This window comes from Notamacropus eugenii, chromosome 6 (genome assembly GCF_028372415.1).
Source record: "Notamacropus eugenii isolate mMacEug1 chromosome 6, mMacEug1.pri_v2, whole genome shotgun sequence".
NCBI classification, from domain to species: Eukaryota; Metazoa; Chordata; class Mammalia; order Diprotodontia; family Macropodidae; genus Notamacropus; species Notamacropus eugenii.
In genome coordinates, this window is record NC_092877.1 from 24,116,097 (window position 1) to 24,139,882 (window position 23,786).

The window sequence follows — 23,786 nt, forward strand, 5'->3', positions numbered from 1 at the left end:
CGCTGGCTCTACAGAGCTGAGGCCAAGGGCGGGGCGAAACAAAGCCCCCGGCGGGGTGGGGGCGGGGGAGTCCGCGCACTGCCCTGGCAACGCGTGCCGGCCCCGGCCCCGGATTGGCTGCGGCGGCGGGCGGCGCGGGGCCTCCTGGGAGCGCTTTCCCGCCGCGGGGGCAGCGCCGGTTTGAACTTGGCGGCGACGGCGGCCTTGGCCTCGGTTCCGTTCGGCCTCCCCTCCCCCGGCCATGGACAGTGAGCAGGGCGTGCAGCCGCCGCCGCGCAGGCGGGAGGAGGCCCCGGGCGGCTCCGCCTCGGACCCGTCGTCGTCGGCGCGCCCCGGCTCGAGCCCGGCGTCCCCCTTGCTGCTGTCCCTGCTGCAGAGCGACAGCGACGGCGCCGAGGAGCCGCGGCAGCGCCGGAGGCGGCGGCGGCACCGGCCGGAGCGCGCGGGCCGGGAGCGGGCCGAGGCCGAGGCCGAGCCCAAGCCCAAGCCCAGCGGGGCGGAGAAAACCCCGCCGCCCCCCGGGGCGGAGGAGAAGAGCGAGGAGGCCGGCCCGAGGGGGAGGGGCGTGTCCTCGGACGGAGGGGAGAGCTTGGGGCGCGCCAGGTAAAGGGCCCGCCCCCGGAGCGGGGCGGAGCGCGGGAGGGCCCGGAGGCAGGGCCGGGGCCCACCCTTCCCGCGGCCATGTCCCCTCTCCCTCCCTCCCTCCCTCCCTTCCTTCCTTCCTTCCTTCCTTCCTTCCTTCCTTCCTTCCTTCCTTCCTTCCTTCCTTCCTTCCTTCCTTCCTTCCTTCCTTCCTTCCTTCCTTCCTTCCTTCCTCCCTTCTTCCCTTCCTTCCTTCCTTCCTTCCTTTCCTTTCCTTTCCTTTCCTTTTCCCTTTCCTCCCTCCCTCCCTTCCTTCCTCCCTTCCTTCCTCCCTTCCTTCCTTTCCTTTCCTTTCCTTTCCTTTTCCCTTTCCTCCCTCCCTCCCTTCCTTCCTCCCTTCCTTCCTTCTTCCCTTCCTTCCTCCCTTCCTTCCTTCCTCCCTTCCTTCCTTCCTTCCTTTCCTTTCCTTTCCTTTCCTTTCCTTTTCCCTTTCCTCCCTCCCTCCCTCCCTCCCTCCCTCCCTTCCTCCCTTCCTCCCTTCTTCCCTTCCTTCCTCCCTTCCTTCCTTCCTCCCTCCCTTCCTTCCTTCCTTCCTTTCCTTTCCTTTCCTTTCCTTTCCTTTTCCCTTCCCTCCCTCCCTCCCTCCCTTCCTTCCTCCCTCCCTCCCTCCCTTCCTTCCTTCCTTCCTTCCTTCCTTCCTTCCTTCCTTCCTTCCTTTCCTTTCCTTTCCTTTCCTTTCCTTTCCTTTTCCCTTTCCTCCCTCCCTCCCTTCCTTCCTTCCTTCCTCCCTTCCTTCCTTCCTTCCTTCCTTCCTTCCTTCCTTCCTTTTCTTTCCTTTCCTTTTCCCCTTCCTTCCCTTCCCTTCCCTTCCCTCCCTCCCTCCCTCCCTCCCTTCCTTCCTTCCTTCCTTCCTTCCTTCCTTCCTTCCTTCTCTTTCCTTTCCTTTTCCCCTTCCTTCCCTTCCCTTCCCTCCCTCCCTCCCTCCCTTCCTTCCTTCCTTCCTTCTCTTTCCTTTCCTTTTCCCCTTCCTTCCCTTCCCTTCCCTCCCTCCCTCCCTCCCTTCCTTCCTTCCTTCTCTTTCCTTTCCTTTTCCCCTTCCTTCCCTTCCCTTCCCTCCCTCCCTCCCTCCCTCCCTCCCTCCCTTCCTTCCTTCCTTCCTTCCTTCCTTTTCTTTCCTTTCCTTTTCCCTTTCCTTCCTTCCCTTCCCTTTCCTTCCTTCCCTTCCCTTCCCTTCCCTTCCCTTCCCTTCCCTTCCCTTCCCTTCCCTTCACTTCCCTTCCCTTCCCTTCCCTTCCCTTCCCTCCCCTTCCCTCCCTCCCCGCATTGGCCAAGGCCTTCCCCACTCCAGCCTCGTTCCCTTCTCCTCCAATATTTCTTTCCCCTTCCTTTTTCTCCTCTGTCCTAGCGAGGCCTCGCAGGAGGTGACCTCTGGGATCCCGCGCGTGCCTGTAAAGCTCACCCAGCGTCTCACCTCCACAACCTCTGCAGGAGGGCTGCATGTCCTGCCAGTGTAGACTGGACTTGCCCCTTATTTGTAGGGGAGGGTGTGAGACTTCCTGCTGGGAGCTCCCTAGACCGAGGAAGTCACAGGACTCGTGTCCTTCTCCCAGGAACCTCCTCGTACAAAAAGAAATTGTAGAACCCCTGAAAAGGAACTCCTGATATCTTCAGGCAGTGAGAGTGCCTTTATTTCCACAGTGAACAGAGTAGAGGCTTAGTAAATGCTAGGAAAATGGAAATAGAACCCTCCTACTTCAAGGTGATGCAAGGGGACTTGGCTTATTGGTAAAGGAGGAGCCGAAGAGTCAAGAACACCTTGGATCATTCAGCTCTTGTTTCCAAAACCATGGGCAGCTGAGTTCCATAGCTGGTCAGAGTTTCCAGGCAGCACTTCCAGAGTTGTGGAAAGCCAGCCAACTGATAGGCATTGGTGGTAGGCCGATGGAGGAGGCAGTTTCTATACTGTCTGTCTATACTGATGAAATATCAGGTTTGGACTCTTCCCTCCCCAACCCTCCCCCCCCCCCCGATTTTTGAGGTAGTTCTAGTGAATCACAATATCCCTGTATTATAGACACTGAGGTTAGGCAATACATCCAAAGATATCCAGGGAGGCTGCATAGAAAGCAAAGCATTTTGAATTTGGAGTCAGAAAACTGGAGTTTAATTTGAGCTTTATCTTCTCTCCCTGTGTGACTTTAGGCAAATCCCTTAAACTCTGAGCCTTGTTTCCTTCCACTCTGAAATGAAGGGTTAGAACTGGATGATTTTTGAGTTCCCATCTCTTTTAATCCTCTACGTATAGAATCCAATTACTTGTAGATCTTGCTATCAAGTCACCTTATCTCCCTACATATAATGTGGTGGAAGTAATAGTTTAAAGTCAGAAGGAACCTTAAAAATGTCTTGTTTATCCATCATTTTGAAGAGGGGGAAACTAAGACTCAGTGAAAGTTCAGTGTCTTCAAAGTCACAGAGCTAGTTAGGAGGGGTAGGATTGGAACCTAAATATGTCCACTCAGGCCTGCACAGCCTGCGTGAGGGGTCAGAGGGCACGCCAAAGAATTTGGGGCAGCCTGCAAGGTTGTGTAGGCCAGTTCTAGAGAGTCTTTCCTTTGAAATTCCTTGAGATACGTGTTAGTGTAAGAATAAATATCACAGTCTTCCTTTTCTGGAACTGCACATTCAGTGCAGATCTGCCTTGGCATGGGCCTACGGTATTATTGTTGTTAAAAGCTGATGGAATCATAGAAACTTAGAAGTGGAAGGGAGCTTAGTGCGCACGTGTGTGTGCGTATGCGCATGTGTGCGCGTGCGCATGTGTGCCTGTGTTCGTGCATGTGCGTGTGTGTGCGCGGTCTGCATCTTGATGGATGTGAGATATATCATGTACAATATCATGGAATTTTAGTATGGAAAAGACCTTAATTCACTACTTCATAATGTAGTCCATTCTGTTTTTAGGCTACTCTGATCATAAGGAAAAATTTCCCTACATCCAGCTTAAATCTGCCTCTGTTATTTATACCCAGTGGTGCTTTCACCCTCTGGGGCCAAACAAGTCAAATCCTTCCATATGTTGCTTCTGTGATCAAGAATCCTCAAAATTTTAAAGCTAAATATCTCCTGTTCCTTACATAGATCATAGCCCTCTAATTTGTCAACTTTCTTGAAATGTACTATCTAGAACTGAATATGGTGCTTTTCTTGTGCTACCTTCCTCATTCTTGCCACCATTTCTGTTAATGTAGCCTAGGATCTCATTAGTTTTTTTGGCTGCCTCTTCATGCTCCTGACTCAACTGTGCTTTTACAGTCCACTAAGCCCCCAGGTATTTTCTGCATGAACTATAGTCCAGCCATACCTTCTTCCTTATTTACTTATGCAGTTAACTTTTTGAAATGTAAGTGCCCACCTTTGTATACCCCTATTCAATTTTATTACATTCATTCAATTGTTCTTTCCTGCATGGTAGTTTTTGTTTGTTTTGTTTGGGATCCAGATCCATTCATCATCTATATTAATTATACATCACCTTTTTAAGCTTCCTACAAGTATGGTAAACATGCCATTATGTCATCTTAATCGTTGAGAAACCTGTTGAATACAATAGGGCTAAACACAGAAGCCCACTTACTTTTTGGTTGACCTTAAACTAACTTCTTTCAGGTTCACATTTTCTATCAAATCAGCATTCTGTGGGTTGATTGATCAATCAGTTCCAAATCTAACTGACCATACTTTTAGAGAAAGGCCCAGAGTGGTGCCAAGTACAAGTAACCCAGGGGCTCCAGCTACAACAGAAGGCAGGAGCAGTGGGACCAGCAATTTCTAAAGAAAGTGGGGCCTAGTCTTAACCATCAAACTTGGATTAATTATTCCTGCCCCCATCAGCCAGGAGTACAGGTGCTGAATTTGACTTAAACTCAAAAACCACCATAGCCAAGATCACATTGTACTTGGCAGTTATCTAGTAAAAGAAAGGAGACCTTGGATGACAAGTCCAAAAGGCATTCTCCATGAAAAGGCCAGGAGACACTTTGAAATGGAATTGCAAGAGATGAGACAAGACCTCTGTATCTAGGTCTAATCTCCCAAACTCTATAGTCTTCCTGCCAGACATCTCCCAACTCAGTATCCTTTAAGGATCTCAAACTTATCATGCTCGAAAACTGAGTCCATTAGAATTGCCACAACACTTAGTCCTGTTTCTATTTAGTACATTACTATTCTTCTGGTCACCTAGTTTCATCATCTCATTGTCATATTTAACTCTTTCCTCATCTATCCATCATAACTAATCATTTGTCCTGCCTTGTTGATTCTACCTCCACTAAAATTCGCCTCTTTACTTTTATCTATTCACATGGCTCTCTCCTCAGGTCATACCTTTATCACGGCACCTGAATTATTGTAACAACCTAGTTGATGTCTTTTTACTCTCTTTCTCTTCTCTGATGCATCTTCTACGTAGCTGCTAAAATAACCCTCCTAAAACACAACTTCTGCCATGTCATTCCTGTGCTCAGAAATCTTCAATTCCCTACTTCCTTTGCTCTTACTATTGAAAGCCCTTCGCGGTGTGATGGCACATCAACCTTCGCACTTCATTCCACCCTCTCTGGCTAATTTGCAATTCTCTGATCTGGAAAGTCTTACTCCTTCCTCCACCTTTTCATGCTTGGAGTTCACCACGCTCTCTTTTTTTTATTACCTCTACCTCTTAGAGTATTCCAGGTTTCCTCCAAAGTTCAGCTTGTGTTACTTCTTGTAAGAAGCCTCACCTGACCTGCCTAGTTAGTACTTTCTCCTCAGTCCTCAAGGTATTATTTATGTCCCTATCTGCTTCCATGTCATATCCTTCCAATAAAATAAGACTCTTTGAGAGCAGAGAGTATTTTTTATTTTGTACACATAGCTCCCATACTGTTATAGTGCTTTGTACATAGCAAGTACTTAATAATACTTGTTAGATTAAATAGTTGCCATGAAACCAACTTCACTAATTCTTTTGTTTGCCTCTCCAGTAAGACCTTGTGATCCATCCTTCCATTTAGCTGAGACTTCCTTTTGTCATCTGGTTTCATTTATTGTGGGAACAATGATACTGAGATACTTCATTTCTCCCAGTAGTATGTCAGTTCTTTGGCCTTAGTATAGTGATCTCATATTCAGAGTACCTTCAATTAAATCAGCAGGACCTCTGCTCTCTGACATGGCAGAAATAGAAGGATATTGTCTGTGACTGAGGATCGTTTTTTATTGGGGTTTATTTTTCGTGTGTTGCCCAACCAAATAATTCATCACTTAGTGGCCAACCTGTTGGTGATTAGCTTTAGTTTACTTATTAGCTTGGTCCTGAGAAGGCAGACATAGTCTGTTCCTGGAACCATACTCAAAGCCTTTCCAACATGGTAGAATCTGCCATATGGTATTTTGCTAGAGTAACCTTTGAGACCCCAGGCCTGTCTCCATACCGTGATGAGGTATTGCAGTAGGATTTTTATGAAGAATTAAAAAACAGCTAACATTTATGTTATTTTCAGGTGAACTGTGTGATTTCCTCACAACAGTCCTTTGAGGTAGTTAAGGTGGTAGAAAATATTATCATCCCCATTTTAATCAATGAAGATAAATGTATTGAACTTCAGAGGGATGACTTGCCTGTGGTCATGCATCTTATTAAGTGTCAGGGCTGAAACTGAAACCCTGACCTTTCTGACTCTGAAGTCTCTTGCCCTTTCCACTTTAACTTGAAGTAAAATTTTGGTTTCTGAAAGGAATTTTTAAAAAAAGTAATTCTAGCTAGTTCCTCTATGTCATGTATAAACACAAAGCTTAGTGGTTGGTACTTTATGACTTGATTTTATTGATGTGGTTTGTCCCCTAGCAATGATAATTAATCATAGGCCCTTAGGACACATGGTCTTTAGGAATTGTTGTGGCCGAAAAAACTCTAACCTTGATCACTGGCCTTCTGGTGGTCTAGCTGGAGAAAATTTGAAGGTTTCATTTTTATGAACTTTAAAATATAAGTCTCCTTATTGAATATGGTAAAATGTTTAAATATGTATAAAAATATGTATTTTACTCTGTAAGTCATTTTGACTATTAGGTCAACAACTATGTATTAAGCAATTTAGAATATCTTCTTTATCAACAGAATTAAAGAAAGAGAAAATTCAGAAAAAGAACATCAGTGGCTTGTATTAGAGGCAAATCTGACACCATGGGAAGAGTGGTTTGTTTGCAAAGAAAAAGAACAACGTGCTCGTCTACAAAACAGAGCCTTGGAGGTAACGATATAGCAAGTTTAGCCATAGATGAGCTTGTAGATGTATTTCTTAGTTTAAATGAAAATTTCTACGAATCCTTTTAGTATCCTAATAATAAATTGGATAATTTTTGCATTTGGTTACATCAGTGTTTAATGTTCTATGTCAGCCATGATGCTAAATGTTGGCTTTCCTTTAATTTCAAGGGATATTCATTAAACACTAATCCCTTGTGCTAGGGAAGAGGCAAAGATGAATAAAATCTGGTCCTTTCCTTGGGCAGATAAGAAAATGAGACTAGGAAGGTTAATCGACTTTCCCAGGGCCACATGACAAGTATGTTTTAAATCCGAGACCAAAATCAAGGTCTCTTGACTCCAAAAGTCCATTCTAATCCTACTGAATTAGTATGCTGATTCCCAGACATAAATGAGGCAGTCTTCATTTTTCTGATTGAAACTGTCATATTAAAAAATGGCATACACCTTAGTAAAAAACTATGAAAGTCTAAATATTAGACCTTGACTATTACTTTAGAACCTGTCTAAAATATTGGGTTAAGAGCTCTTTACCCAGCACAATTACCCATATATATTTTCTAACTTAATACTAAAAAATGGATCACATATTAGTCATTAGAACCTTGAAAGAGTGGAGTCATTTATTATTTTAATTCATATTTTTGCTCTCAAATTATTTAACTTTTTTGTGTATTGGTTCCCTCCTCCCCCCAAAGTAGAATGTAAGAATGTTTCAGGAAATGTACTTAGGACGAAAAAGGAAGGATAATTGAGAATTAAGCTTTTGACAGTTGAGAAAACTGTTTCCAGAGTGACATGAGGTTAAATTAGTTTACATGTGAGGTAATGTCTTCGAGGAAGATCCTCATTTCACTCTCCTATTCAGTAAACTCCAGTGGCTCCCTATTCTCTTCAGGATCAAATATGAAATCTTCCCTTTGTCTGTTAAAGCCCTTTATAACCTAACCTGACTCTTTCCTATCGTTCCAGAACTCTTACATGTTACCAAGCCAGTGATGCTAGCTTCCTTTGCTATTCTTAATACAAAACTCTCCATCCTTGGACTTTGAACATTTTCGTTGGCTATCTCCTAGACCTGAAATTCCCTCCTGCCAACTTCTGGTTTCCCTCTGTTCCTTCATATTTTAGCTAATAATCCCACCTTCTGCAATAAGCTTTTTCTGATCCTCCGTAATGCTAGTGCTTTTCCCTCTAAGAATATCTTCAATTTATTTGATAAATAGCTTGTCTGTACCTGGTAGTTTGCATTTTGCCTCCTCCATTAGACAGTGAGCTCCTTGAGGGTAGCCCAGTGCTTAGCATAGTATCTGGCACATGTTAGGTGCTTAATAAATTCCTGTTGAGTGACTGCCTGACTTTGGAATGGATACCTTGGGGAGGAGTTGGTCTTTGATGCAGAATCTTTGTTGCTAGTATAGGACCCTATTGGTTGGGAATTTGGAATGATGGGTATTGTTTTTTCCTAAGTAAATGATTTTTTAGGGAAGTAGTGTCAAACTCAAATAGAAACCAGGGCCATACTGTATGTTAGGATCCCTGAAGGCACATATTGACTTAGAAAATCCCATTATTTATGTCTTATTGTGTTTTTATTTATTTTGTTAAATATTTCCAAATCACATTTTAATCTGTTTCAGACCACAATTGGGGTGTGTTGTGGTCTGTGTGTTTTGACACCTCTGCTGTAGGGAACTGAGAAATTGTGTCTCACTCAGTCCAGGGTTTGTAATGGGAGAAGGTAGGAAACTATTTAAGAGCAGTGTTCATGGAGAGGAAAGAAAAATAATCAGTAAATGACTAAGTTTTTAAGCTGTCCAAACTGGACCAGACTCAAAGTTAATACAGTTAACTGGCATGCCCTAAGGAATGACAAACTGATGAAATTCTGGATGTAGGTTTATCTCTTTGCTGTTCACATTCTTTCTCTGGAAGAAGTGCTCAAGCTTGCAGAGTCAAGTGATGACAAAGCAGTTAAATAGGAACATGAACTCAGTTTCATTTTCTGCCCCCATTACTATAGTGTCACTGAAAAACTTGTAGGAATTCTTTTCTTCTCCAAGAAATATCCCTCCTTTGACGTAGGTCTAAAATCTCTTGACTATTCAGCTTCAGGGATACTTAAATTCCTTGCCTTTATCTTCAACAGAAACTTAGAGGCCTTGCTTATTTCTTATTACCTCCCCCAATCATTCTAGTTCATTTGAATTATTTGTTGGTAGTGTATTATGGTGCCAAAATTTATATGTTGAAAAACTGTCAGAGGAATATAGTATAGTTGAAATTTATAGTAAGAAACTAGTGTTAATAGTACCAAACAGATATTTGCATCTCTGAAAAGTTACTAAAATTTTTTAAATTTACTTTTTTTCAATTAGCAGCAAAAAAGAAAAATTCTCTCCCTTCTGTTGCTCTATTTGGATAAAAGGTAGAGGGGAGGGGAAGCAAAACGCTTGTAACAAACAGGCATAGTCAAGCAAGAGAAATTCCCCCACTGGTCGTATCCAGTAAATATATTTCACTTCTTGCACCCTGAGTTCTTCACTTCTGTCAGGAAGTGAGTGGTATACTTCATCATCTGGAATCACCATTCTGGAATCATGGCTGGTTATTGTATTGATCAGAGATCTGAAATCTTTCTGACGTGTTTGTCTTTCTAATGTAGTTGTTATTTTATAAATCTTTCTTCCATTCTCATTTCACCTGTCTATCAGTTTATTCACCTCTTCTCAATTTTCTCTGAAGGCATCCTTTTTCATTCTTTCTTAGAATACGGTGTATTTCTTTACATTCATATATCAGTCTTCCCCAGTTAATGGATTCTGCTTTAATTTCCAATTCTTTGCCTCCACAAAGAGAGCTACTGTAAATATTTTGTTTAGGTGGATACTTTTCCTTTTTCTTTGATCTCATTGCGTATAAACCTAGTAATGATATTGCTGGGTCAAAAGGTATGCACAATTTGGTAACTTTTGGGGCATGGTTCTAAATTGTTTCTAGAATGGATTCATAGATCTGTCAGCAGTGCATTAATTAGTACCTATTTCTTTAGTTTTTTTTTTTAATTGATTTTAAATCCTAGCAATCACGTAAGGTAGCAGAGCTATTTTTGTTTAAATACATTATTAAATGTTCCTTTTTTGTGTTGAAAAAATAGGAACTAAGTCTACAACAAGAAAAAAGAAAAGAAATGGAAGAACGTGAAAAAAGAAAAAAATGTGCAGAGGAAAAACACAAGGAATGGCTTCACAAAAAGAATGAACAGGTGAGAATTAGGCACTGAGGGTCAGGTGGAGTCCCCTTGTTGCTGTTATCCTGGTTCTCCTCTTACTATTTCTTAACCTCTTTCTTTTTTTCCTGTTTCTCCTTCCTTCTCCTGCCTTTTCAGGAGGAATTCCTCAGGTCCTTGCCTCTTCCCTGCCCTCTTCCTCCTATACTCTCCTGGACAGTCTTTTCTGCTTGTCCAGCTTGAGAGTCATCTTAGGTGCAGATGACTCCAGTCCTGTACCTCTTCAGTCCCTCACCTTCAATAACTCTAATATTTCCACCTGGACATCTTGCCAGCATCCCAAACTCTTAATATTAGTGGAATTTGTCCTCCTTACCTATGGGACTTTGGACAAGTCACTTAACCAATCTTTGGTCTTTAGTTTCCTCCTCTATAAAACGAGAAGGGACTTGGATAAGATGACCTCTAAGGTCATCCATTCCAACTTTAAATTTGTGGTCCTTTGAGTTCACCATTTTTTCTCCAAATAATTCTTCCTGATCTTTGTTTCTGTTGAATGGTACTGCCATTCTCTCAGTAAACTAAGCTTGAAAACTTACCTTGGTCCTCCTTTCTTTCTTCTCCCTTCTAGCTCCCCTTTAGTCTTCTTTCCTTAACAATATTGTATTGGCATATATTACTTCTTTGCATTCCTATGACTAACACCCAATTCAGGTCCTTATTACCTTTTTCCTGGATAATAGTTTCCTGACTGGTCCCATGGCCTCAGGTTTTTCTCCCAGTCCCCATTCTATCCTGGATTGTTTCTAGATTATTCTTGATAAAGCATTATTTTGATTGTGTCAACCTGCTCAAAAGCCATCTATGTTGTCTATGGGAAAAAGTCTGAATTCTCTAGTCCCCCTTTTAAGGCTTTCTACAGTTAGGCTTCAGCTTACCTTTCTCATTTTATCTTTTAATATACCTCTGCATACCATAGTCCAGCTTGAACCTCCCCATTTCTGTTTTTCAGCCTGAACCAGCCTCTTGTAAACACTTACAGTCTTCATCATTCTTGTAGTGCTTGTCACCTTCAATGTTAGTTAATTCTTTTATGTTTCTTATTTTCCCTTCTATAATATAAACTCCTTGAAAGCCACACCTGGCTTACCTATGTTTTTGTTGCTTGTTGGTAATTGGTGCTCGATAAATATTTGGTGAATGAGTCAGGTGTAAGATATTTGTGATCCGTTCACTTGGTGGATGACAATATGAAATGGAAAATGACCATTTATTTTCACAGCAATTTTGAGTACATCATGTTTTCCATTCTAATTTTATTCACTTAAAGGGGTAGTGCTTTCAGTGCTAATTTTTATATTAAATATAATCACGATTATACTTTTTCATAATTACAGTAAAACCCCATCAGTTTATACTAATGAGGGGCTTCTGAATTGCAGCAAAATGTTTTGAATTTATCAGTTATACTTTGTGTAACCATTATAGAGTCTCCCTGGTAGTGAGGTATAGTGACAGAGGCCTAGGACTACAGGTCTAGGAATCTGGGTCTAGTCCAGAGCCTGACATAACCATGTGACCTTGAATGTGTCACTTAAGAAGCTCTCTGAGCCTCAGTTTCCTTAACTGTGAAATGATGGGAATTGGGCAGATTATTCTAAGATTGTTGTTGTCAGTGAAATCCTATGACTCCTATCTTCCCCCACAACTCCCATCCACCCAGCCACTGGGCCAACAAACAGCCTCTCTTCCCATTCTTGGTGGTGTTTTCTTGTAATCTGAAGGCCATTTCCCCATCTCCTTCCTTGACTTTAGCATTTCACTTATAGCATTTCTCCTTACTTCATCCCTTGCCATTAATTTTGGATATGACAATCCCTTTAACCCGCTGACCTGAGCAGGCCTACACAATCTGTGGCCCGAGGGCTATTTACTCAAACCATCTAATCTTGGTGTGATTGCCAACTCTCCAGTTCTCTCTGGCCACAACCTCTTATCTTGCTCCTCTGACTCTGTCTCCTTCACTTCCCACAGAGCTGCCCTTGGCCCTCACTGTGACCTTTTGTGCCTTGACCCTTCCTTCTTCTCTCTGTGTGTTTCTTCCACTCTGGTTTCACTTGTCTTCAAATCCACCCTTGATTGACCTAATGATCCTCCCCCTGGAATTTCTCATTTTCCTGACTGTCCACTGCTCTACCTGTAATTGCCAGCCCATTATTCTTGCTCACTTCAGAAAGTCACAAAATGGAGTCCATGCTACATTATGTTAATTGCGTCTCTCCTCTGAAGGTGGTGAATTACCTAACCCTCTTAGGAGGCTCCCAAATGATGGTCCTAGTTTTGGCCATTTCAAGTCTGTGTGTCTCAGCTTCCTCTTCTATGGAATTTTGTGATGTTAATACTCTCCCTGTGAGCAGCCAATCCATCTGTTTTTCATGTAATTTCTTAACATTTTTCCTCATATTTTCACACCACCTTCTTAAAGATCAGTTAAAAAGAACTGATGAATTTGTTATTTTTAGTCTTTACACTCTAAAACTAAATGGAAATGTTTCTGTACTACTTCATTTTGAACTCTGTTCTACTTACATAGGGAAGTTGGGAGTTGACCTAAAAGGTCATTTTATATATATGAGAAGTACATATTAAAATCTGAGGGAATTTTGCATAATTCTTTTTAGATACTCAGTTCAATGAAAGAGGATGTTAAATTTCTACTGTAGCTCTTTGCCATGTAGGTAAACATTTTTCTTCCACAATAACAAACAAATTTGAGTATCACACATTATTTTACGACGTCCTTAATTAGTATTGAGCCAATGCCTGCTTTGATGTAACTTCCTCCTTCTTGTCTTCCTTTTTCTCTCTGGCACCAGGGAAAATAGCTTTCATATGACAGCCTTCCAGGTTGCTGAAGACAGTTCTCATATCCCACTTTCCCAACTCCCATTCTCAGTGCCTGACTAGCTAGCTGTGTGACCCAAGGAGGTGTGAACATGACAAAGGCTTTTGGTTCATGCATTTTTGAGATTCATATTTATAAACTACATTGTGTTCTGCCATTCTTTTCCTACTAAAAGCCTCTTATCTTATCTTCTAATTCCATGAAGCTAATTTTACCACACTAATCAATTAAACAAGGTTGCTGGATTTCTAAGAATGCAATATAATGGTATGAGGTGATATATTTACTGTTTAATTGCTGGCATTAAACCTAATCTGATTATGTAAAAAGTGACTGTTCTCTTTTGGATGGAAATTGCAGCTGGAATTTAATTAGGAGGACATTACAACTTTTGGGTGTATGCATTTTGTGAGTGCTAATTGTCTGTCTCTATTTTAGAGATTGAGTATATGTCAGGAAAGAAGATGTCTATTTGGGAGCACACATAATCCCTAGTGTACCATCAGCTATTTAGGGAGTCAGACTGGCATTGGATGAAAGTGCATCTTATTTGGAGTGAGAGGACCTGGATTCAAGTGCTGGTTCTATCGTTTACTCTTTGTATGATTTTGAGTAACTCATGTGACTTATTTCAGTCTCAATTTCCTCATCTGTAAAGTGAAGGATTTAGATCAGAAGAGCTTCAAGGTAAGGTCCCTTTTAGCTCTGGATTCAGGATCCTATGATTTGCTTTATTTTTCTCCCTTCTTAAAGCCCATCAGATTTCTTCTGATTTCTAGGCTAGGCTATTTTAACTTCATTTACAAAAGTGGGGCCCCCTGGTTCTTCTCTTCTTGTCTGGCATCTCATTTTTTTTTCCTTCCCTGTTTACATTCACCATGTGTGGTCCTCAGCTGCCTTAGACTGTGTTCATATTTTAGACATATCAAGGGTGGTTTCTTTCTTCAGGTCATTTTTACTTTGGTCTATCTAACAAACCGACAAGTGGTATTCATGATATCCTTTTCACTGGTCTATTTTTTGAAATGTGATTCTAAAACGAAATGACTTATCTCATTTGACTGTCTTTTGTTCTGTGAAGTCTTACTAAATTAATCTTTTCTTTCTTTCTTTTTTCTTTGAAGGACATTTATTTTCTTTTTCTTGCCCATAATTCTTATTTTGTATTCAAAGATAATTATTCTTAAAATGTTTTTAAATGAAAGCTATGCCACAATTCCCACAACATGGGGATTGATTATTTCATGTACAGTAGGGTTGGTATGGCAGTGTGTACTTGTAGAATTATTATAATAAAGACACCCTATCTAGTTAACAATAACAATAAACAGTAAATTATCATTGTTACTTCCACTATGATTCCTCTTGCTTTGGGATAGATCTTGTTTGCCTAACCAAAAGGAGAAGAGTGGGCAGTTACTATCCTAGAAAAGCAAGGTGTAAACTGTGCTTGAGTGGCTGATTGGTCATGTACATTGCTAAGGTTGTTCTCCCTAATCTCCCTCCTTTTAGAGTAATGTCTGCAGAAACAAGAGGAAGAAGGGAAAGAAAGGATCAGAAAGACCCAGCACAGGGTTTAATAAACCTTCACTTACTTGTCTCTCAGGACTAGGAACTGTGCAAGAACGAGTCATCTCAACTGGCTCCCAAAGCACTAGGTGCTTCTAAGGGACCTGGCCCATGTTTACAAGTTTGACTCAACATATGTTACAGAACTGCAGACAAAGGAGATGTGTCTGGATAAAAGCTACCAATGTCAAGAGTGTAATAGTGTTTATTGAAACACTACATATTTCTTAAATCCAATTAGTCAATATTTAAGACATGCTTTTTCAGTGAGAAAAAACTTGTGGTTTTAATCTTAAGTAACAGTGTTTGTGGGGTACTTTGCTTCCCTGAAAATATCACTTTCATTCAGATGTAGTATAGTGGAAAGAACATTACGTTAAGATGAGCTGATGCCAGGTCTAGCCTAGCCTTTTACCAGTCTATGACTGAGCGAATCACAGAATGGTTTTCTTAGTCTTGCTTTCCTCATCTGTTCATATACTTGGTGTGAGAGACTCAAATGAGATGTGTGTGAGGTAATTTGTACCTGTAAAACATAATATGAATGTGGTTATCTTTGCTATTAAGTTTTCTATAAATAAAATTGTGAAGGAAAGCATTCTCTGTGGCATGATCAGAAGTCTGTAACAGCCAATTGAAAAACAGCATCTCTGTATTGTTACTTTTTCCTCACCTAAGAACACTATGGGAGTCTCTTCGTTCCTTTAAGCAACATTGAGAGCATTTTGTACGCCCAGCGCTGCCGTGCACACAGAACATCAGACCTGTCCTTAGGAAGCTCACATTTTATGTTTTATATTTGCAAGTTTTTTAGGTTTATAGCTTAGGAATCCTGTTCTGCCATTTCTTTCAGTTTCCATTGTTGTGCTAACCTGTTTTACTACCATAAATGATGTAAACGTTCATTCTTCTCTTTACTTCTGCTGTTCCTCCTAACCTTTTGTTCCTCTGTGTTATTTATAAGTTATCAATATCTTCCTTGATTCTGCCTGATAGACTGCTGCCTTGGGCTACATCAGAGTTCAGGGAGGGTTATCCCTGTAACGTGGTCAAGCACTCTTGAGACTGTTTGATCTGTCAGTACTTCTGAACTTTCTGCACCAGTCTTTTTCTCTTGTTTGGAAAATTATTAAAATATCAATTCTTTAGTGCTTTCTACAAAAGTAGTTTCCAATCTTTATAACTTTTTTTGTCCCAGTGAAGAATTTCTATGTAGCATGCCAATTCCTTTTCCATATTTACTTTGGACAATTTTTCCTCACTCTATTTTTATAGGGAAAATTTTGAGTGTATATGAATAAGATTACTCATTCTCTTGATGGTTAATTGTTCGTATATTTATTTGTATATGCAGTTTTCAGTTTATGAATCAATTGTATTACATTTTATTTTATTTTATTTTCATTTCTGAATTCTCCTCCTCCCCCCACTTCCCATTTACCCTTACGTTGAAGCATGAGAAACAAAACCATGACAAAGACATATAGTTAAGCAAAACAAATTCCTGGATTAATCTGTCCACACACATCCACACATCCACTCACACACACATACACACACATGCACGCACATATGCACGCACTCACACTCTCATACTCGCTCTCACATATGCTGTGATTTGTGCTCTAAGCCTTTCTAGAAGTGACCACAAGTCATGGAATTGTGGTTGGCTATTTTGTTGGTCAGAAGTTCTAAGTCTTTCTGTTTATTTTTATACATTGTTATTGTTACTGTATAAATTGTTCTCTAGGTTCTGCTCACTTCATTTTGTATCAGTTCGTACAAGCCTTCCCAGGCTTCTCTGAAACCTTCAAATCAATTGTATCACACTGAAGGTTTATAAGGGATTTTTTTTGGAATTCTAATGCCATTCTCAAAGAACAGATGTTATAAAATGGTGGTCAAGGTCTCACGCTTGTCCACTATTATCTATTTTAGAACTGTCAGGGAACAGGTTAGTTTTAGTGACCCTTGGGGTGGTCTCTTCCAACTCTGTGATTCTTTGATTCTTTAACAGAGCTACTGTGTTAATGGCCTGCTGCTGTCCAGCTGGAAGTATTTTTCTCCCCACCCCCACTCCCCTGGAGCTGTAGAGTAGGCACAGCCACCAACTAGCTTTCCTACAAATGGTAAAGCCTGTCAATTGTTTCTCTGTTTCCTACTGTTGAGGTCTTGAAGGTGCTTTCCTCCCTCTGTTTCCACTTTTGGTAGGTAGTACTTGGCCATATTGTATATTTGGGACATTACTAAGTGGGATGTTTTTTATTGTTTAAGGGGATAAAAATATGTATTTTTTCAGATTTTCAAGGAAGGAATTGAATTTAACCCATCTTTTTTCCGCTATGTAGATGGCATTCTGCAGTTGATATGATATTGCCTAAATTTTCCAGATTTTGAAAATTGTTCCCTAAGTCTTTATTCATGTGAGCACTTTTGTGGATGAATTAAAGTTTATCTTATCCCTCCAAATAAAAAGGAAACATTTCATTCCATTATGTGAAAACATTATTAGTGGATTTTTTTCATTAAAAAAATAAAGGCGTGTAAGAAATGTACTGATAGAAACTGGGATTGTCTTTAGCTTACCTTGGAATAGTGTTAAATGTGTGGTAGCAAAATCATGTATTTGACAATACTTGGTTACTAAGTAGAAAGTGAAATCAGTTGACATAATGTAATAATTTTTATATCACTTTGTATAATTTTTGCTTATGTACATGTTGAAATACATTCTTTCCCCGCCCCCTCATTAAAATGCTCTCAAGGTCAGAGATGGTTTTGTATCCTTGGGGCCTTGTAAATTAGGTGGTCAATAGGTATTTGTTGAATTGATGTACGGTTGTTAATATTTACAAACTCCATTATCAATGGAACATGGGCATAATTTCTTTCTGGAGCAAATATTATTGTCTTCTTTTAGGAATCCAGTGTAATGAAATTTTATTTTTTTGATATTGTTAGTTTTCCACCAATTTTTAGAGGTGTACAGGATTGAATGTTAAATGTTTTCTTGTCTATAACAAGAACATCCAGAATTAGGTGTGTTGGTAAGCACACATGAAGGATTGTCTTGTGCTTCTTACTTTTAAAGGAAAGAAAAGAAAGGGAAAGGAAGCTTAATAAAGAAATGGAAGAAAAAGCAGCAAAGGACCTAGAAAAAGAACATTTGCAAGAAAAAGCTAAAGAAAAATATCAAGAATGGTTAAAGAAAAAAATGACCGAAGAACATGAGAGAAAAAAGAAGGAAAAGGTATGACTCCAAAGTGGCACAGAGGGCTATGTCATGAGACACAGACCCTCATCCTGGAGATTTTAAAGTTCTGGGCCACAGATTCCCTCATCTTTCAGACAGCAAGGTGATGTCCAAATATCAACATCGTGATTCTGTGAACATTTTGGTTTAATGGTCATGACTGAACACTCATCTCTTGGTGTCCATGTGAGCTTGGCTTATCTGGGAGAAGGTATTCAGACATTAGTTGGTTTGCATGAGCTAAGTTATTCTCTGTTGTTCATTATCTTTGAGTCCTATATTTAAGACAGAAAACATTCTACTTTTGAGGACCATTATGCTGCCTGGCGTTTTGTGTTTGCTGAGAATGGGATTTTGTTAGGTTTAAAGCAAATTATTTTAGGTTATTTTGGAACATTCTGTAATATTATGTTATGGAGTTGCATCCTTATGATGGTCAAAACAGATAATTTAAAAAAGTAAATGGACTTGGGTTTGCTGACTTAAGTGTTACTGAGAAAAGAGCCTTTCACTGTGTCCCTTTCACAGAAATCACCCTCAGATGAATTATTGTTTATAGCTAATGAAAGACTGAAGGAGATAGCTAATAATCTGTTAGTTGGAATGACCAAATGTCACATAGATTTGAATATGCTCCTTTAAGAAGTCTTTGTTTTTATCATTTTAAGGAAAAAGAAAAGCAGCGGCTTGCTGAACAACAGGAAAAGAAAGAAATCTCTGAAAAGAAGTTTAAGGAATGGCTGCAAAATGTGAAAAACAAACCTCGTCTCATTCCAAGGAGCTATGGTTATGCCAATGGGAAACTAACAGGTTAGTTCTTGTTCTTCTCTGTGACCTAAATAAGGCAAGTGAGCTCATGGTTGGGGGAGGAAGTTTCATGTTGTTTGTTTCTCTTGAAAAAATAAGAACTTATGAAAAAGTTGTCTAAAATTACTATTTCAGCAAGCTAGATAGAAGATCCTGTATGAAGTTACAAACTTACTGTTTTTCTGAATCAGAATTGGATTTCTTTTAAAAGCAGCTGTGAATTTTAAAGCAGTTGTAACACTGTGCTTTTAAATCAGTGAGAATGTTTGATGGTGAAAACGTAATATAAAATTCAACATTTCTTCCAGTTGGCCCATGAAGACTTATTCTGGTGAGGTTTCATGTTTGCTACTCTTCTTAACCCTATCTAAATTAGAGCTACAGATCTCTTTGGGAGATTATTCTTGTAACTCCAAACACCAGACAGCCCAGGAACCAGACAGAAAACCAGTTGCTCTTTATGCTTGGTCTGATTATAGATGGTGGGGGATAGTTTCTTTGTGCTTTCTGTTGGAAGCTCATAACTTGCTGACAGCTGCCTTCACTTGTCTAAGTGATTTATTAAAAATACTCCCATTCTGTTGTGTTCACACAATAGAACATATTCCAGACTTTGTTTTGACCACCCTGGTGAAGTGTGTGTTGAAATATCTTCACCGTTGATGGGGACTGCCATTGTGTGACTGACACATTCCTGCTGTCAGGGCATAGGCCTCTCATGCATGGCACAGAGGTCATCAGTTACAGATACTGAACTGAGTTTGCTTGTTTGGTTTCTACTTGTTTGAAGAAGGGTAATAATTAAGCAACACCAGTATAATCAGAGGAGTGAATGTTAGAGACAAAGCTTTGACTAGATATCCCCTTATCAATCAGGACTTAATCGTTAAATTAGTTAAATTGCTTGGGTGGAATTTTAAGTGTATATTTTCTGTTTAGAAAATTTCTATTGATAGCTTTTTTTATATCACCCAATTTTTTTCTCTAAGAATTTTTGTGTAAGAATACTGTCATAATAATAGCAGCTGAAAAAATAGTACATTAGTTTAATGCTTTAATAAAAGAGCACTTTACATACATTATCTCATTTGATCCTTATAAAAACCCAGTACAACCCAGAGGGAGGTGCTGTAGGTACTATTATTCTCATTTTATTTATTGGGATCTTGACACTTAGAGAATCTCAGGTGACAAGGTGAGCATCAGAACAGATTCAGCCAAGTTTCACTGAACTCTCTGGCCTGTATTCTTTCTACCGTGCTCCACTGTCTCTTACTCTAGCAATCTTAATCTGCTCTGTGATAGTCTTTGTATCCAAATTATGGTCCATTTTTTAAAACATATTTTGAATGAAATAAGTGAAAGGAGGGTGATTTTGGATTTTGCATGGTATTCACCATCTGGCCTTTTTTCACAATTTTGTATTTTAGCTCTTAGGAGCCATAGTTTCATTTAATTACATACATTCATTATGAAAGGAACTGTTGATAAATAATTGTATATTAAAATTATAGTAATGCAGTGAATCTTCACTAATTTGAATGACACCAATATAGGCAGTAAATAAATTTAGACAAGATATGTGATTCCTATTGAGCTAAATGTTCTGTTATCATTTCGTCTCTGTAAATTTTCAGGGCCTTATTTGTATTACTAAAATCAGTAACATTTTCAGAGAAGAGACTTACAGATCATGAAGGCTCTTTTCAACTTTTAACCTTGCCAGTTTGGTTTTTAACTGTCTTGGCTCATATGATGCCTTGGTAGTAATATTTATTGTTTAAGCTCCAGGATGTCACATTAGCACTTAGTACAATGTGTGGCACATAGTAGGCACTTAATAAATGCTTTGTGACTGACTGACTGTATTTGGAAAGCTGCATTATGGTCAAATTCATACTTTTCCTAAAGCCAGACTGGTTTATAGTAAACATCTCCAATTATTCCATATCAGTGAGGCTTTACATCTATTCCATCGCAAGGTGCTAATTTTAAATTGTTTTTCCATCTGGTTCCTGTATACATTGGAAATGATTTACTGTCTTTTTTGGGCTTTTAAACAATGAGAGCTTTTGGAGAGTAATCAGTCTATTTTTCATTCTTAGGTTACTACAATGGAATTGCTTGCCCTCCGCCAAGCTTTTATAATCCGATCCCATGGAAGCCTATTTACATTCCCCCACCTAAGGAATCAAAGGCTGCTATCACTGTGAGGAAGAGCAGAAGGCCCATGTTCGTTCAGCCTTACAGGTCCTCGTCTTTGGTCTTTCATAAAAACAGGGGCAATCTTTGCCTTGGAACTCTGTGTAGAATACAGAGATAGTGCGTGCACCAAATAACCTCAGTGCTGAGAGCCTCTTTTTAAAAGAAAAACTAGAACTATTTTTGTTACTCAGTATTAGCTCAATATTTTGTGAGATGATTTACCAGTTATCATTTTTGTAATTGTCAGTAGGTACCTTCAAGTTAATTGAGGGAGATATTTGCACATTTTTTTATTTTTATAAATGTTTAAAATTGTGTGTTTGTAAAATTAGCATCTATACAATTAAGAAATGTTTGTATTTAACTTATCTATAACTATTCTGTAACACCAATAAAATCAAAGATTGTTCTTGTGTTCTTCCACAACGTATGTTCTTATGGTTATGTGTAATAAAGTGATTTGAATAAATCTTGTATAAATCATTTTAAACTGCTTCTTCCAGATAACCCTTAGAAGAATCTTTATAGGATGGCATTTTATGGAAATCAGAAACTAGAGTTGTTGGTATTTTTACTATTTCCTGCAAAAATTTTGTTTGAAAAAACAAACCACCAAGTAGCATTTAGTATTGTCCTGAAAACAGAGATGAGGATCCTGAATTTTGTGAAGAGTTACTCACGGTTGTGAGGACACAATCGTTTAACCTTGGACATTAGATAGTACTTTGGGAAAAAATGCTCAATTGATGGTAATTTATATTTAAACTCAGCTGAAATAATGTTTGTGTCCTAAAACAGTATTGTTTTAAAAAATCTTCCCCCAGAGCTGTGTCCCAAAATCATGCAATTTTACTGTTTAAAGAAAGTAAATACAGATCTTTTTTGCAAAGTCTGATATCACTGATCTTATTGATAAATAAATTGAAAGCCAACAGTAGTGTCAAAGGATTATTTTTAATAACAACTCAGTTTTATTAAAATTTAAAACTTTTAATCATTATCTTTTTTTTCTTTTAGAAGAACAGCATGGAATGAGCATTTGTTATGGCAATTTAAAAATCAGTAAGTTCTTGTCAAAGTGATGTTACTTAGAGAATTGTTTGACATCTCTGATCATGTCACATGAGCCCAAAATGATGATTTATCTTTCTAGGCATGGCTGTTGGTCACAGAGAGCCTCCAGCATCCCTGAGGACAAGCAGAGCCTCTCTCACTGCTGAGCTGTGGGGCTCCTGCTATCAGATGCACCAGCAGTCAGACAACTTTGGGGAAGGCTGAGTGAGGGATAGTGTGACCAGCAGGTGTAGCCCAGCAGACAGTTATCTTAGACTCACTCAACATGGGAGATATGGAGGCCTCAGAGCCGCTCAAGATGATCTGGCTGCTCCATAGATTTCCCACTGACTACTTTACAGGAATAAGTTCATCAGTCTATTGAAAATATCAAGGCTGACAGTGTCCCAGTGATGTAAGTGTGACTAACAAGCATTTTGTATTATTTGTCCTAAAGTGTGACGTGGTGAGTTAGAGAGGGGAAGAAGGCAAAGTTATACTGTTGGAGAACTTGGTCACTCATGATTTTGTGCTGTTCATTAGATCAACACTTAAATACATTTACCTATTTTGTGCACACAGAGTGCCCAGTTCTGGAAGTGGTGCAGATGGTGGGTAAGATCCCTGCTCCCATGATACTTAGAGCTGAAATAAAGCCCTAATACATAACAATATTATATTTTATGTCTATAGGAGTAAAAAAGGGTAAAACAAAATTGTAAGGTGAAAGGTAGTTAGCACAGGGATCAGGGAAGGCCTCAAAGAGAAGGGAATCCTGAGTTGGCCTTTAAGGATGGCTCAGAATTGAATAGGTCACAGCATAGGAGGGTGCCGTGCCAGCAAAGGGAAGCTTGAGAATTGGAGGACGTGTCGAGGGGATGATGGCAGTTGAGTTTGGCTTGGGGGCTGCAAAATCAAGGTGATGCTTGCTTGTGTGGAGAGATGAATACTTGGTGGAGGAGTCTGATCTTTATTTAGGACTAATATGGGGTCAGTAAAAGGATTTTGAGCTTGCCAGTGATTTGGCCATGTGTGTAGAGAACTTAATCTGGCAACTAAATGAGTCCTAGATTGGAAGGGAGAGAGTGGAGGTGGGAAAATCTTTTAAGAGGTGACTAGAGTATTCCCTGTGCATCTATAAGAGGGCTTGTCCCTGGATAATAACAAGAACAGAAGAGATGAAGGCAGTACTACACATGGAGGTAAAATAACCCAGCTTGGTAATGTAGAAGATTCTTTGGACTTGGAGCCAGGAAAGGCCTAGATTCAAATCCTGGCCCCAACTTTTGCTGTGTGATAGTGTGCAAAGCATTTGATTCCTTAGCTGTAAACTGAGAGTGATAATACTTCTAATATTTACCAGGTTTGTTAGATGGAAAGTGCTTTATACACCATAAAGCCCTGAATGTGAATAAGGGATTGGATAGGAAAGGTACAGAAGAAAAAGTCAAGCCTAGCCCCAAGGTTTTGAATGTGGGAGACAGTGAAAGGTGGTGTCACAGGGAGTAATAATTCTCAAGGAGGAACATACCTGATAAGAAAACAAGCAGATTTTGATGTGTTAAATTTGAGGGGTATGTGGGTCATCTAGGAGGAAATGTCCTGTAAGCAGAAAGAGGTGCCTCTGAAGCTTGAGAAGAGAGGCCAGTAAAGAAGGCAGATTTGGTAGTGACTTGTACGGTGTTGTGGCAGTTAAAACCATGGGGTGAAACGAGATTGCTCAGAGAAAGAAGAGTGTATGGAAGGAAAAGGCAGCCAAGGACAAGACCCATGGGGGATGCACTAAAGGACTGGGAAGGAAATGAGGCAGCAAAGGTGAGAGAAGGCATTCTTAGAGAGGAAGCCCTGAAAATGCTGCCATTGGGAGGCA

General features: G+C 39.9%; 1 protein-coding gene across 2 annotated transcripts; it reads left to right on the top strand.

Moving 5' to 3' along the window:
- Positions 1–21,332, top strand: CCDC34 (coiled-coil domain containing 34). 2 transcript variants are annotated; one of them, XM_072619293.1, is made up of 6 exons: positions 5–603; positions 6,746–6,878; positions 10,053–10,160; positions 17,690–17,848; positions 18,520–18,661; positions 20,764–21,332. In XM_072619293.1, exons 1-6 carry the CDS (start codon positions 242–244, stop codon positions 20,979–20,981), a joined length of 1,122 nt encoding a protein of 373 aa, XP_072475394.1. In that variant the 5' UTR covers positions 5–241; the 3' UTR covers positions 20,982–21,332. The 2 variants fall into 2 exon arrangements, with proteins under 2 accessions (XP_072475396.1, XP_072475394.1); XM_072619295.1 differs by lacking the exon at positions 17,690–17,848 and having other exon boundaries at positions 1–603.
- The last annotated feature ends 2,454 nt before the right edge of the window (positions 21,333–23,786 follow it).